The 15,133-nt window shown below is 34.6% G+C and overlaps 2 protein-coding genes and 1 long non-coding RNA gene across 3 annotated transcripts; 1 reads left to right on the forward strand and 2 right to left on the reverse strand.

The window, feature by feature from the left end:
* Nucleotides 1–3,880: 3,880 nt before the first annotated feature.
* On the reverse strand, nt 3,881–4,556 carry LOC124458140. The gene is made up of 2 exons (XR_006953031.1): nt 4,520–4,556; nt 3,881–4,064 (listed from the first exon to the last, which is right to left on the reverse strand). It is a non-coding gene; the product is annotated as an uncharacterized LOC124458140 (long non-coding RNA).
* A 977-nt stretch (nt 4,557–5,533) lies between these two features.
* On the forward strand, nt 5,534–8,771 carry LOC124457029 (sentrin-specific protease-like). Its single transcript, XM_047007329.1, has 6 exons — nt 5,534–5,755; nt 6,097–6,172; nt 6,540–6,649; nt 7,250–7,567; nt 8,548–8,598; nt 8,700–8,771. Exons 1-6 carry the CDS (start codon nt 5,594–5,596, stop codon nt 8,769–8,771), a joined length of 789 nt encoding a protein of 262 aa, XP_046863285.1. The 5' UTR covers nt 5,534–5,593.
* A 5,050-nt stretch (nt 8,772–13,821) lies between these two features.
* On the reverse strand, nt 13,822–15,122 carry LOC124457030 (histone-lysine N-methyltransferase PRDM9-like). The gene is made up of 4 exons (XM_047007330.1): nt 14,960–15,122; nt 14,585–14,862; nt 14,204–14,462; nt 13,822–14,128 (listed from the first exon to the last, which is right to left on the reverse strand). The coding sequence occupies exons 1-4, from the start codon at nt 15,120–15,122 to the stop codon at nt 13,980–13,982; spliced, it is 849 nt and encodes a 282-aa protein (XP_046863286.1). The 3' UTR covers nt 13,822–13,979.
* Nucleotides 15,123–15,133: the final 11 nt, after the last annotated feature.

A 15,133-nucleotide genomic window follows, 5' to 3' on the forward strand; every position in this document is an offset into this window, starting at 1 on the left:
GTGACTTTAATGTACTTTCTGTCTTTCTTTTTAGTTGTTGCGAATATGCGGTTCGCAAATTTTATGGCGTAATAAATGTGCATTCTTACAAAAAGTTTCTGCAAGAACTCAAATGGGAATTCCGTACAGCAATCAACTTCCTTTGGTATGGACTTGACAGTCAGACCTGCCAACCCAAAGGAATACAAAACCTTGAGATTAAGGCAGAAAACCGTGAGATCTGGCAAAAACTGGAGATTTCTATTCTTGTATACGGCATATTTTTGATTGATTTATTAGGCAAATGGCAATGATTACCTCAAGTGTAATGCACAAAATTTTAACTGGCCGCCATTTTGTGTTACATAATTATACGAAAAACGAAAATCAATGTCATGCCCAGTTCCGGCGCACCGCGGCTACAATACGTTATCTTTTGAATGCTATTCATCGAGTATTTCTTTCCATGCGATGAATAAAAATGCCAACAAACTTCTAAAAGCCTAAGCTTTAAAAAAACCGGGAGATTTAGTATCTTTGTCGGGAGGTCGGGAAAAATGCAGCAAAAGCGGGAGTCTCCCGGCGAAACCGGGAGAATTGGCAGGTCTGGACAGTGTCTAATATACTTTGACCAACACCTTCGCTCTTTGTGTAGACAGAAAACGTCTTAATAAATGTGTCTTCAAGTTTAATGTGTATTCCAGATAAGGAGAAGATGGTGATTGTAGTCCTCCTAAATCAGATTTCTTTTCATTGAATGCTTTAAAGTGGCAGAATAACTTTCTGCTATCATCCAGTTCTGTAGATGAAAGAGCATTGGTGCATTTCAGACAAGAGTGGAGTTTGAAACTCTTCATTAGAAGAAAACCAGACACATATGCAATGGCATTTTCCCTCATTATGTTAGTAACAACATTTGGCCCCTTGCAGTTAGTAGGACCAATTGCTAAAATTTGTGGTTGCGGAGGTGGAAAGACTTGAACCGTTTTCTTCTGGCTGACTTTATTCTTTGCTACATTTTTGGAATACTCAACCAGCATAGAATCAAGGTCGTTGTCACAATTTCCAGATGAACAGGTTAGAAGGGGACTGAAGAAAAGCTTTCTAAATGCTTGCATAAATTGGGTTGGAGTGGGGTTATCACTATTGCCTCCTTGGCGACGATTAGTACCAAAAATGGAAAATGTACAACTTTATAATCTCGAATCAAAAAGTTGCAGTAGAGACACACACGTGAGAAAGATCCACAGCAAACCCAATATACAATGCTTTGGGCGATTTGAGAATTGAATAACATTGGAAACTTATTTTGATAAAGACATTTCTGAATGAAAAATATTACAAAATAACAGCAATATAATAAATATCATATTTTCTTAATGGTTACAAGGCTAAAAACGTGTCTTTGTCATTAAAGATTTACATGGTGCAGAAAAATCTTTAACACAAAACAATTTAAATTTAGAATGTGTGCATTTCATGCAATAGAATATAAAGAATAAAATACAGCAATTCAGTACACATATTTGCATTTAAAAAATTTAATGACAACTTTATTCAGAGATGGATATAAGAGAGGGGTGTGCAGCCCTCCTAGCTTAAGCTAGATGGGGGTGCAGAAGAAATGCTAATTTCTCTATAAATATTGGTATACTAAACAATTAAGCTGAAGAAATTGTGATCAATGTTTAAAGTGGTTATATCACGAATTTTAGCCCCCCTTTTTTATGAGCTTAATTGAAAATTTGGGTTATTTTAAGAACTATGATATGTCGCTGGACTTAAACAGATAAATATAAGTTGCTTAATTTTGCCTCCAAAGTCGGGTACTATTTGCGAATTTTTTACGACGCCATATTGATACTTGTGACGTAGATAGTTGAACACGTCTGTTTCCGTCAATATAATATTATATTATAGAAGGTGATTTTGTTGTCGTTTTTCTTGTCTTAAAAACAAATAATGACAGTATTTTCAATAAAATATTAAAAAACAAGTTGTCCGGAAAGTATGGCCTCAAATCAGTGCTCAGATAATTCGAATTCGATGTCTGAATGCGTATCTGATTCGAGCTCGGAATCCGTGGGTTATGTCGAGCATTTAAACGACTTCGCATATGACGATGAACCGCTAGCAGGAGATGGTGATGAAGTGCATACTCCAGATGATACCGATGGAATTCTCCCTGCGACATTAGAACAACGAAGTGATGGCGTAACTCCACTTGGTGAATGGTAAGTTGTTGTTTTCTCCTGTTTGTAATATACATAAAGTTACTTTATAAACCAGAATGCTCCCACGTTTCAGGTGTAATTGTTAATGCTGTCATACCGATTTGTTAGAAGGCGCATTAGAGTACAGATGCTGTAAGGAAATTGGACCAGCTTTGCAGAAAATGACATTCGATGGCGGCATTGAGAAAATATCATGCATAACACAGCATGCCAAATTTGGGCCTTTAGTTCATGAGGCTGTCCTTGAAAACGTCGGGCCACTATTGAGAGATAGGAATGGACGTGCTTATCGCCGCTAAGCATCACAATCATTAAATATGTAAGATTGTAAATTGTATGAGAAACAATGTTATAATCAACATTGTTTCATCAGCAATAATTAGTCCAACCTTTTTATTTACTTCAGGTACTTGAGAGCTGTGGCATAAAGATGGTTGATGCGATGGTTTTGTGGGTCTATGGGATGGGAGAATACTCGGCCTTTACCTGCTTGTGTTTACCACTTTATTCGGAAAGCATATCCAAGTGGTAACACAACACGTTACATACCATCAGAGGGGCGATGATGGAATAGTCTTTTAACTTGTGCACTGTAGAGACTGTTGACCTTCTTTGCTGAGTTTGGAATGGTCATGAAATATGCCTAGATGAAAACCAAATAGGAGATACATGGATGCACTATATAATTTGACATGCAGTTTAATGGTTTGAAACAAGAGTAAACAATAAAAACAAATTGGTGCAACTACTGAGAGGTTAAGCTGAAAGAATTAAATGAAAGAAAATCTTTTCTTCAATGTCAGTCTGGGAAAAAAAGACAAAAGAAAAAATATATGGAATTAAATCATAGCATAAATGTAAAAATGGAAAATAGCAAGCCGTTCAAATGGCGAATCGTTTGCTTCCCCAGTGCATACTTAAACATGCTCAGCTTCATCACTAGTAGATGGTACTTCCTCATTGAGAGAACATGTTTCTTTCAGCGATGGCTTATGGAGAGTATGTCGAATAATCTACAAAACTTATATCGAATTTACATATGACAAAAGAAAAATTAACATAAACAAGCGTAAACTTACTTGTCTTCGCTTTCGATCGGTTATTTCGTCCTGTAATGGTTCAGGAATCCCTGCCACGTCAATGGTTGGGATAGCATCTTTCTTCAACCTTCTTTTGAGCTTGACTTACACGCTCAAATTAAGGTCAAAACAAGAATCTTCAAAATGCGCAGAACACAGACACGAGGTAGAGGAAGCCTCAAAACCCGGTCTATGTTTACGCACAAAATTTACCCATTTTCTATGTCTTTGCGGCTCTGTTTCTTTTTTAGGAAACAGATGCATCGACATTCCTTCGGTTTTTGAATCATTGGCGCAACTAATTTGATTAGGTCCGCCAGCAACACAGCGTTTTCCTCCGCGTTTCTTATTAAGATTACTAGTAGAATACGCCATGTTGATATATGTGTTCAACTTTCTACGTCACAAGTCATTAGCATACCGATCAAAAAGTTCGCAAAAAAAATGCTGAAAATCGTGACTTTGAACGTCCGTAAAATCACTTTCACCAATCCAATTTCAATTATACTTGCAGATTTAAAATCACTGAAACAAGGTCTTTCAATTTAGCTAATAAAAAAGGGGGGCTAAAATTCGTGATATAACCACTTTAATAGAGCACCCTTACAAAAACCACCCAATCATAATAAAAACGTAATAGAATTTAACAAACAAAGTTTAACATGCTACTGCAACAAGTAGCCACTAAAATCTAATCCAACATACTAAAACTACATAACACAAGACACTTGCAACATAATCCTCACTTGAGAACTGAATGCCAAAATAACAACTAGAAAAAAATATCAGAAAATCAATCATAACTATTGGTAATAAATTTAATAGAGCACAAATCACAGCAAGGCAAAATTTATAAATAAAGCAAACAGAGTCTATACCTCACTAAAACTACATTTGGTATTAAAAATGCCCAACTATTAACATATTAACATTTCACTCATGCTTAAATGATAAACAAACCCTCCATGGTTTGAAACTGAATGTTGCAAATTATTATCAGTTATAATTCACACAAAAGCATCATGAATCATTATTGGATTACTTGGTTACCTGTTAGATTTAACTTGATTTATAGTTTAGCAAGTTGGCAAGTTGCAACCTGAAATATTACAGCGTTGGTACAAGTAAAACTCTGAGAAGTTTGTGTTTTAAATAATACGTTTATAATAACACCTCAAAAGTTTGAAATTTATAATTCAGAATGGACGAAAATGCAAGAGATTTTACTTCTGGACTTCTATTCACCTAACATACTGACAACTCTACAGCAGTAAAATAAACACCCTACATTGAAAGATGTAATTTTACCAATAAAAACCCTTACGGACTTGCCAGCAATTAAATAATGGTCTCTCACCTTATTTCTTTCGTTTTGTCACAAAATTCCATGATCTTCCAAAACAGTTTGCGTTTTAGGCGATTATTATCCCAAAATCGCACTTTTCCAATGTTATTTTATGGGGAATGCTATAACCCGGGCGATGATCGGGGACGCGCCTGTTAACTTCCTGGTCAGCGGCAAAAGCCTTGACATAACAATCGCTATAAGTACAATATGTTTCTTGTTTAAAATTTCATAACACAAATCAACACAAAGTATACAGCACAGCGCCCACATTGTATTATATGTTCATTTGGCTTTTACAAAATATGCGGTCTTTTTTATAGCGAATGTTACTGCAAACGCGCATTGTGAAGTATATTATTCTTTGTTATTGAGCTTGCTTGTACTATGTTCTAAAAGATATTGATGATGCTCAAAAGTATTCTAATCCTAAGTATTCTGCTCAAAACCGGTCGTCATTTTTATAACAAATGTTGCTTCAAACGCGCATTGTGACGTTAAATTTACGTATGAGATTAAATCTAGAAGCTACTACTTAGATCATAGGAAATGGCCTGTCCTCAATGCCTATACTCATTATGCTGAATATTCGCGCACTTTTCATTCTTACGTATATGTTCTTGCGTTTTTCAAGTGCTTTATCGGTCTCGCCTCAACTGCACCTAGATAGCCTATCTTTAATTTATATGTTCAATATTCGCGCACTTTTCATTCTTACGTATAGGTACTTGCGTTTTTCAAGTGCTTTATAGGTCTCGCCTTAACTCCACCTAGTTAAGAAAAAATATAAAAACCTCGCATCAAAAGTGAAAAAAATAGTGGGCACATTACTGGCTCGTGGAATGAAATTCATACAAAGACGTATAAGCGTTCTAGTGTTTGCTCTGACTCATTATTAAACATTTCAACAGACTAAAATATATTAAGGAACAAATTTCGTGTTTCATACTCAGTATATGGCGCAGACAATTCTTCAGCGTGAATCTGCAGAATGCTCAAATAAACAAGTAAACTTCCTTAGAGAAAAACTCGCAAGTGTGCAAATTCTGGAAAATTACTGCACAGGATACATTGATGGAACGGTGGAGCAAATGGAAGAACTTCTTGAACAGTTTCAGGTCTCGTAGTTTGTTTTCAATTGTTGCACCATACTGCAAACAATTTGTATTCCGAAAAACATCATCATGTAAACTCAAAATTTCAGTTATAATAGCAAGAAACAAAATCTAAAAGCAATATTTTGACATTATTTCATAGTCATTATAAAGCTAATATAGCTAAGTTTACAAGATCATGTTTTTTGAAGTATGTTTTATAATTTACTTCTTCAAATTGTCGGCTTGAAAAGGTTTTTGTAATTGTTGAACAGTTAACTTTCAAAGGCCGTAATACGTAAACCTTGATAAATTGATTTCACGCGTTAATATATTTGAAAAGTGAAAGAGGTTTTTGCATTTAGGTAATTGATTCTATCTCGTTTGTGAAAGCTGACAACCACTCAAAAACAAGGGGCAATAAACGTTTTTCACTTACAGGTAATCAACTCAACCGCATCAAGCATCTTACCCCAAATTAAAGCGAGAAAACACCAAGAAATTTTCAACCGACGCATAAATTGGGCAGCCAAGCCTGCTACATTTCTTTAATATTGCATGACCAATTAACATTTTATAGTCGCAAAGACATTCCATTATGGAGTTAGAAGAATCGAATCTAACAGTCATTTCTATCTATATTAGCAAAAAACTCATTAGGAAAAAACCGTTCAATGACTCGCCAATTATTTTGCTATCTCTTTTAAATACATTTTATTATCTAACATATGCATAGCTTAGCATAATAAGAATGTTTTACTGGAAGACAAACAAAATGCTGAAAAAACATATCATTTATTTTTTCTAGCACCGCCAGTGTTTGAAAGCAAGAAGGGAGATATTCCAATTGAGTTTTTTGGAAATCGGTTTTTGATTGTGAGCAACGAAACAAGACATTGTTTACATGGGAGCGCGAAAGTATGTATTCTTCGTTATGATATTTAAGATTTATTTGTGCACAATTTGTCTTGACACCACACTGTATTATTTTAAAAAACTTCTCAGGACAACAGAGGCACTCGCAGACACGACGTAAGGGACGGATTCGATTACAGAACAGTAGAAAACTGGATTGCCCAGCACAAGTGCAAATAAGACAAGTCAGAGTATTTCTCGACTACTACATCGATCGAGAACAATTTACATCAGAAAACAGCTTGATTATGGCAAAACGGAGAGTATTAAGGAAAAAATGGATAACGATTCCTCCTCACAGCTTCGCACCAGCAGTCGTTTTTACCTAAAAATACCTTTTAGTAGTGCTCATTCAAGTCACGCCATTGGTGCCACGGCAACTGTTGGGCAGCGAATAGATTACCGACTGGTCACGAAAGTCTAAAGTTTGGTAAAACGCAATGTAATCAAAATCTCAGAATGTAGATATGGTGAGTTTGCAGGGTGTTGCAATCGATAAAGTCGATTGCAACACTCTGCATGTGTGTTGCAATCGTAATCATTCACGCTCGTCATATATTCCACATCGCTGTACAATCCCGCATGAATGTTTCCCATTTTTAGGTTAACAAGGCCCTGGGTCATGGTGCATCCAATGAACTTCTCGTGGAGCTTTCTATTGGTCGGGTAACTAGAGCTGACATCATAACGCTGAGACCTCAAGCAATGCTTAACAACGAGGTCGTGAACGCATATTTCCATATGATTGCCGAGCCTAGTAAGAAAATTGTAGTTAGCGTTCATGCTTGTAACACATTTTTTTATCCAAAACTGATTAAAACTGGTCATACAAGTTTGCGGCGCTGGACTAAAAAAGTTGATTTATTTTCGTTGGACATCGTGTTAATACCGATTCATCTTGGTATGCATTGTTGCTTGGCGGTAAGTTGGATTACAAGGTTCTTTCAACCCAAATTACGGTGGTAAAATTAATATATTAGAGAGAAAGTCTTTTGATCCATATCCACCTTCTGTGTAGGTGGGTAGACTTAGTTCTATGAAGCTTGAGAGTTTTTTCTGCTTTCATGCATTTTGCAAAAAGGTTAATAGAAATTTGTAATACTCTTAACTATGTACAAACTTTAGTTATACGTACGTAGAGTGCTCTCACAAACACAAAAGGATTGTTTTACTCGTCGAGTAAATTTGATATTTATTTGGTAGTATTCTACGTAGGTCCACTTCTAATAACCATTTCATTTTCACTGAATACGGTGAAAATGAAATGGTTACTTCATCATTATTTTGAACACTCCTATCTGCAGATTTCTGTAATGTTACAGTTTGAGGCCTTTTCTAGCATGTAATCTAGTGTTTGACAACGAAGTTATTCTGAGCTACAAATTAATCACAGCTTTCTTTGCCATGTGAAGAAACAATCTTCGCTAACTAGAAATGTTTGAGAATATGATGATTATGGTGTAGAAAACGCATTAATAAGCATGCGCTAATCTGATAACATTAAATGACCGGGGTATGAAACGATTTGTGGCGGAAAAAGCTTTGAAATTTGATTCTCGCAAAAGTATGCTATTTCTGTCCTCATACATATCATCAAAATATTATTTAGACAAGAATATCTTTTTTGGTTTATAGTTAATTGTTTGTGTTTCTCTTTTGTATCCATAGGTTATTTACTTGAAAGAAAAAACATTTACTTACTACGACTCTTTAAAGGGAGATAATCAGAATTGCATCCATAGAATTATAAATTCGATCAACAAATTAAACAGCTCCGTAGACTGAGCTTCATTGAACCTTGTATTGCATTTGCAAAGGGGTTATTTTTCGTTTGTGCTTCATTATCATTTATATTTTAAGTTTTACGTTACTATTAGCATCAAGTCTGCTTTACATTATAGGATATACCTGAGCAACAAAATGGCTGTGACTGTGAGGTTTTTGCTTGTCAGGTACATACATAAATAGTCGTGTTGTGTCACCTTTCCTTACTTCAAAACGATGAAGAACTCCATATTTTCTGCGCATTATCATCTTATTGTTTCTTTTGTAGTACGCTGAATATGTTTCTCGACGTTCATCATTTAATTTAACTCAGGTTAGTCAATTTACAGACTATATCTAGTTATAGAATATCTTTTAGCCTGAAGATTGAACCTTTTAATCAATGTAAAGAATCATTCCATCTGCATTTGGAAAGATTGTTGTCTTCATCTGTCTTTTGATTGAGTTCACCTTCAGAAATGCTTCATAATACAATGAATGTTTCGATATGGGGCTCAATTTGTTGTTTGTTTGTATGTCTCAAGACTGTGTTCAATGTCAGAACTGCTTGATATTTTGTTGTACACACGTTTTAAGAGTCAGTTGAATTTCAGAACAACTTGATGACGTAGTTCAATTTCAAGGAGATTTAACGAAACTTAGCTTAGTTTTGATAGTTTTGTTTTGTTTTGACTTGCTTTTTTGTTAATTTTTTTTTTGGGGGCGGCCAACTACAAAAAAGGTTTTTGAATGACTAAAGAGGGTTGTTTGAAGAGTATAAAAGGTATATAAATTTGTTAAAAATTAAATATAGTTTCTCTTCAATCCTCGCTTTCAAACTCTTCCCATACATACGCATCTTTTAACTCAAAATCCTTTAGCAATCAATTTTAGCTGGGATTCATGGATGTTTTGCAAAATCTCCACCAGTCAGAGAAAAAATATTTTTAAAACTTTTAAAAGTTCGTCTTTTCATAGGCAATACTCTCTGTTAACAAAATATTATTTTATCTAGCATGACATGCCTTACTTTCGAAGAAGAATGATTTACGAAATTTTGAGTAAGACGTTACTATGAATAAATAAAACAAAACAAAAGTAAGTTGGTCATTTTGAACGTACGTTTACGTTGAATTGGATTATTGCAGTAGCTAAGGATTGCAGTCACGTGACAGTTGCATTTTAGTAAATGAGAAGTAGTGCTCATGCGCTGATGAACACTTTTTCAAGTATGTTAATACCAATTATTATATCCTATCCTTTTTTTAAACGGGCGCGAAACCACAGCGAGTATTAAAATTTGGTTAATATTTACCGTGGTGTGATGACGTCATGCCGTCAATAAAGGTACCCACAAGTACCTGTCTTAGTAATGTAGTGTGCTCAGCCATCATGGTCTCAAATGCACTAATTACGTACCATTTTCTTCTCATACGGCATTACGTCATTATCTGACTAGTCATCATTCGTAAATATTGACGTAAGTATTACCAACATTATAGCTACAGTTGTTGATAAAATCACTTGTGTTCATAATTAGATGTTGTATGGCTAGTTTGTTCTCTTTCAAAAATAGCTAGTTTATTTTTTTCAATGTCAATTTGCACATGGGCAAAATATGCGTACATCTTTCAGGGCACGTATAAGTGAACAATTTCAAGTAATCAGTCTTTAATCTGTTTGTAGAAATATGCAGTTTAGAAACATACGCCTATCATTATACTTTTCAACTATTTAGCACTGGAGAAAACACCAGATAGTTCAGCTGCTGGAAGATACGAGTAATGCCAAAGCAAAATTGGTGCTGTAATTTATAATATGATAAACTTGTTGACGAGCGTCTATATTTCTCGAAATATCTTATAACAATAACGTTGTGTGATTAACATATTGAGAAACGGTGTTGTTTCAATTTCGTCAAGTATGTGTGTTTTACTGAGAAATTTCCACTACAATAAAGGCAAATTGTCAAGTCACTGGAAGACGAGTTTTTAACAAACTTTCTTCAGAGAAAGTGGTCGGAATCATAAGTTTAACCTTTTGGTACTTTCTCATGAGTGAGTTTGAGAAGTCAATATGGCTGCCACAGTCCTATTAAAGTCCTGAGGACTTCAGAGTCTTACGCTAAGGCTGTCGGAACGTCAGTCAAGAACAACAAAAACAGTCCTTCTCAGGACTATACTAACCTGGACGATCTACATTTACAAACATGTAGCGTTACTCCCGGGTTCAAACCATTTACTTTATAGGTCCTATTACCAATCATGCTCGCTCAGGTTTTTTGACAAATTTGGGGGGGTTTCCGTGCGTGACATTTATAGTGTAATACTGTTATTCCTGCCTTTAAGAGTAACTCCAATCAATCCAAAGTATTGGATATCTACTACTGTCTAAGGGTGACTTTATCTGACAACATATGCTGTTATACTTTTCAAGACGGAAAAGTAAAGAAATAAACATTAAATACCATATCGGATAATCCTAATTTGAACTGAAATAAACTTGTTGGCAGACAACGAATCATAACATATCATAGAAGTAGTTTTAATCCTTTTGCAAGGCGGGCTCTATTTCAGAGCATTGCCAAAATGTTCTGTAGAAGTATTGGTACAATACTCTTGTAGATACTTTAAGGTCAAGCTTACTCATACATAAATACATAAATGATTATAACTAGCTTGCAAACTATACCGTGTTGACTAAAAAATCCAAACAAAACTATTATTAGGCTCATTAATTCTATTGATAACTCACGTTTAGTTCTATCTTTAAATGTTTTTCAAATTTTCAGAGATTTTACTTATTTGTCTCGCAAACTTGTTTCCGTGATCCATAAATTTTTTGTTTTCATTTAACAATCCAGCAATTCTAAATTCACCAAACAGAACACAAACACAAATCTTTTTTACCTAATCGTCAAACTTTCTTTCTAGTGATTCATTACTTGAAAATGCGTCACATGACAGTGATATTGCGATATCGACCAGGAAATATGTTTTCAGTAAATAAATATTATGTTGTGTTAACAACAAATAGTAAACAAAATCGATAATGGTTATCTCGTAACAAAATGTTTCCAAGATCTTTGAGTAATCTCTGCTTCGTCTTCATCAAATTCATGTGTTTCAATTTTCTTCTCCGGTTTTAAACGATTCATCCTAGCTTTTTTTTCTTCCTCTGTCAGACTGCTCGGGTCTACAGGAAGACGAATTAGTTTACGTGGCTCGTGGTTTCGGACCGTGTAAGTAGATCCATCTGGCTGCTGCAGACGTACTTTATAAACGCGAGGATACAACATACTCATTTTGATTTTTGTTATTGAAGTTGAACAACTATAAGTATATTAATTCTCTTTGCTGAAGTTGAACAACTAGCTAAAAGTAAAATCATTCTTAATTGTTAATGAAGATGAACAAATACAAGCACATTAATTCTTGTCACTGAAGTTGAAAAACTACAAGTATAGTAATTCTCGTTACTGAAGATTTAAGCTAAGGAACGACAAGTGTAAACGTAGCTTACCTATGTTTTTCTTTACAGTTAAGAACTAACGATCCAGATTAGTGCAAATTTTAAAAAAACACTTCCTATCACTGCCGCAATTTGAATCAACCATAAAATGTTTTCACACATTTACTTCATGGAACACAAAAAGATTTTTGATAAAAACCAAAGCAGGCTATAGTCTGCAATTGAAATTTCGCGATTCTCGTAAGGAGGAAGCATTTAACATAGAGGGTTTTCTATTATGTAAACGGAGATGCAGCAATCATCGAAGAAACAATACAAACGCAATTAATGTAAAAAAACTAACAGAAAGAATTATCAGACTCTCTTCGGAAAGTGTACAAAATTACATCTAATGTACGTATAACCGAATGAGTTTTTGCCAATCATTACAAAAGCGCAAAGTTTCATTAAAACTATACAAAGCGCAAGACATGGTATCACCACAGATCTTAAAAAACCAAAAACACATACTAAACAAGCACCGTTAGCTTACCCTAAGTGTAAAAAGTTACGGCACCTCGTTGTATTCTTAACTTACTATTGAGTTACTGAGTACATTTGTATTGCTCTTCCTTTTTTGAAAAAGAGCCGAAACAGGGCCGAACCAAGATTTTCTCAGATAAAATTTGCACTGCCCACATGAATCACATCCCAACCAGTCTTCACCATCATCTATCTGGCAAATCTTGCATACTAAACTTATTTTCACAGCCGTTCATGATTTGATTCCACTAAAATGATTTGCGAACGAAAACCTGTTGTTCAACACAGAGTTTTACAAAGAATGTTATATTTACTATACATTATAATGACGTCATTCTCGATGTTCACGTGAATAAATAATATATTGTTTATATTCAACTCAACTGCAAAAAATTTTTTGAAAATATTTACTAAATTTACATAATCATCCACGAAATTTGTTATCACTGCACACATACTTTACTCGTAATTTATAAAATGTTTTAATGTTGGATATTTTTATGTAGTTTCAAGCTATTAAGATGTGTGAATGTTTTACCACAATGTTCACATTGATAAGGTTTTTCTCCAGTATGAATTCTAACGTGTTGAGTCAAGTGATGAAGATGTGTAAATGATTTACCACAATTTTCACATTGATAAGGCTTTTCTCCAGTATGAATTCTAACGTGTTGATTCAAGGAGCCAAGCACTGTAAATGTTTTACCACAATGTTTACATTGATAAGGTTTTTCCAGTATGAATTTAACGTGTTGATTCAAGGAACCAAGCACTGTAAATGTTTTACCACAATGTTCACATTTATAAGGTTTTCTCCAGTATGAATTCTAACGTGTTGATTTAAGGAACCAAGCACTTTAAATGTTTTACCACAATGTTCACATTGATAAGGTTTTTCTCCAGTATGAATTCTAACGTGTTGATTCAAGGAACCAAGCACTGTAAATGTTTTACCACAATGTTCACATTTTAAGGTTTTTCTCCAGTATGAATTCTAACGTGTTGATTCAAGGAACCAAGCTGTGTAAATGTTTTACCACAATGTTCACATTGATAAGGTTTTTCTCCAGTATGAATTCTAACGTGTTGATTCAAGGAACCAAGCACTGTAAATGTTTTACCACAATGTTCACATTTATAAGGTTTTTCTCCAGTATGAATTCTAACGTGTTGATTCAAGGAACCAAGCACTGTAAATGTTTTACCACAATGTTCACATTTATAAGGTTTTCTCCAGTATGAATTCTAACGTGTCTATTCATGTCACCAAGCTGTGTAAATGTTTTACCACAATGTTCACATTGATAAGGTTTTTCTCCAGTATGAATTCTAACGTGTTGATTCAAGTGAGAGAGCCTTGTAAATGTTTTACCACAATGTTCACATTGATAACGTCTCAATCCGTCATGTTTCTCTCCGGCATAATTTTCTTTAACTCTCTGCGATAATTTCAAAACACAGTTTCCACTATTGCTTCGACGTTTATCATTGCCAACAGAAGAAATATTCGTTTCCTTACACGACAATTTGTGTTGTAACAGTGGATTTTTTCTGCATTCATTTTTTATATGAACATTTAGGTAGTCCTCGCTACTGTACTTTCGACTACAATGTGGACATTCCCATAGCTTTGTACAAACAAGCGTGGACATCTTTTTAAATGTTTCTCTAAGAAATTAAGATAAGTAAACATCCTTCCACAATGTCTGCAGCTGTGACCTCCAACTATAAAAGAATAGTTAGATATCATAAGATCACTATATAAAAAATTAAATTATCATACAATACCAGGTAACTAACCTTCAAAATGTTTCTCGTCGTCTTCCTCGTCAAACAATGATACTCCTAGTTGTTCCGCAAATTCATCCCCGTACCAAACAAGCAGCTCTTTATCTGCCTCAATCTCTTTATAAACTCGGTAGTAAATTTCACCATGATGTTGATATGCAATTATATTTTGTTCATCTGAAGATCGAGCACAATTCACAAATCTCATCCAGTTGCCTTGAGTTGAATCTTTACCATCAATATAATATCGAATCTTTCCTTCTTGTAGAATCTATAAACACCAACAGGTAAACAGTAGTGCCAAAGCCGTACATTCTTTAGCTGGATGGTGTTAATGGAACAAGCAGAAAGTATTTGAATAAAACAAAAAAAAAATTCAGACGATATGTTTACCTCCCACATGTACGAAGTATCTCTTCCTTCCTCTAAATCATCAAGCAAAACTTTCTCTCCTCTGTATGGTCCAAAACGAGTGTTGATCTCTAACTTTTTATTTGCAAACACACCCATGCCTGCTTCAGGTATGGTAGAAGGTATTACGTAAAGATCTTCAGGAAGTGTCTTCAAAGCATTTGATGTTCCCTTTCTTGATCTCATTGTGCTATCTTCAATGATGTGAAAATTGTGCGATGGACATTCGCCATAGTAAAAATCATTGCACTGCTCACAATCTATAACGAAAAGATGAAATCACAATGATGAACTTATGTTTATAAAGCGAACTTTAAAAAAACGTTGAGAGTCGACGTGAATATGTAAAATACGTACAAATATAATGATCATCGTCAGGTACTTCTTCTTCAGTATAGTTCTTTCTTGACGAGTTTCTCGAAGATCGTCTTGAAGGTATATTTTTTAGATATTTACATTTATGTTTGATTGATTTTCTTTTAATATTACATTTAGCTTTTTCATCATTATTTTTAACCATTGAATTGTCAT

The sequence above is a fragment of the Xenia sp. Carnegie-2017 genome, unplaced genomic scaffold (genome assembly GCF_021976095.1).
Source record: "Xenia sp. Carnegie-2017 unplaced genomic scaffold, XeniaSp_v1 HiC_scaffold_6, whole genome shotgun sequence".
NCBI lineage: Eukaryota > Metazoa > Cnidaria > Anthozoa > Malacalcyonacea > Xeniidae > Xenia > Xenia sp. Carnegie-2017.

Coding starts and splice junctions, on each gene's coding strand:
- LOC124457029 (XM_047007329.1), top strand. CDS start 5,594: ATGGCGCAGACAATTCTTCAGCGTGAATCTGCAGAATGCTCAAATAAA. Junction 5,756..6,096: donor AACTTCTTGAACAGTTTCAG/GTCTCGTAGTTT, acceptor TTTTGCATTTAG/GTAATTGATTCTATCTCGTT. Junction 7,568..8,547: donor GTATGCATTGTTGCTTGGCG/GTAAGTTGGATT, acceptor TTTACATTATAG/GATATACCTGAGCAACAAAA.
- LOC124457030 (XM_047007330.1), bottom strand. CDS start 15,122: ATGGTTAAAAATAATGATGAAAAAGCTAAATGTAATATTAAAAGAAAA. Junction 14,463..14,584: donor ATACTTCGTACATGTGGGAG/GTAAACATATCG, acceptor TGGTGTTTATAG/ATTCTACAAGAAGGAAAGAT. Junction 14,129..14,203: donor CGACGAGAAACATTTTGAAG/GTTAGTTACCTG, acceptor ATTCTTTTATAG/TTGGAGGTCACAGCTGCAGA.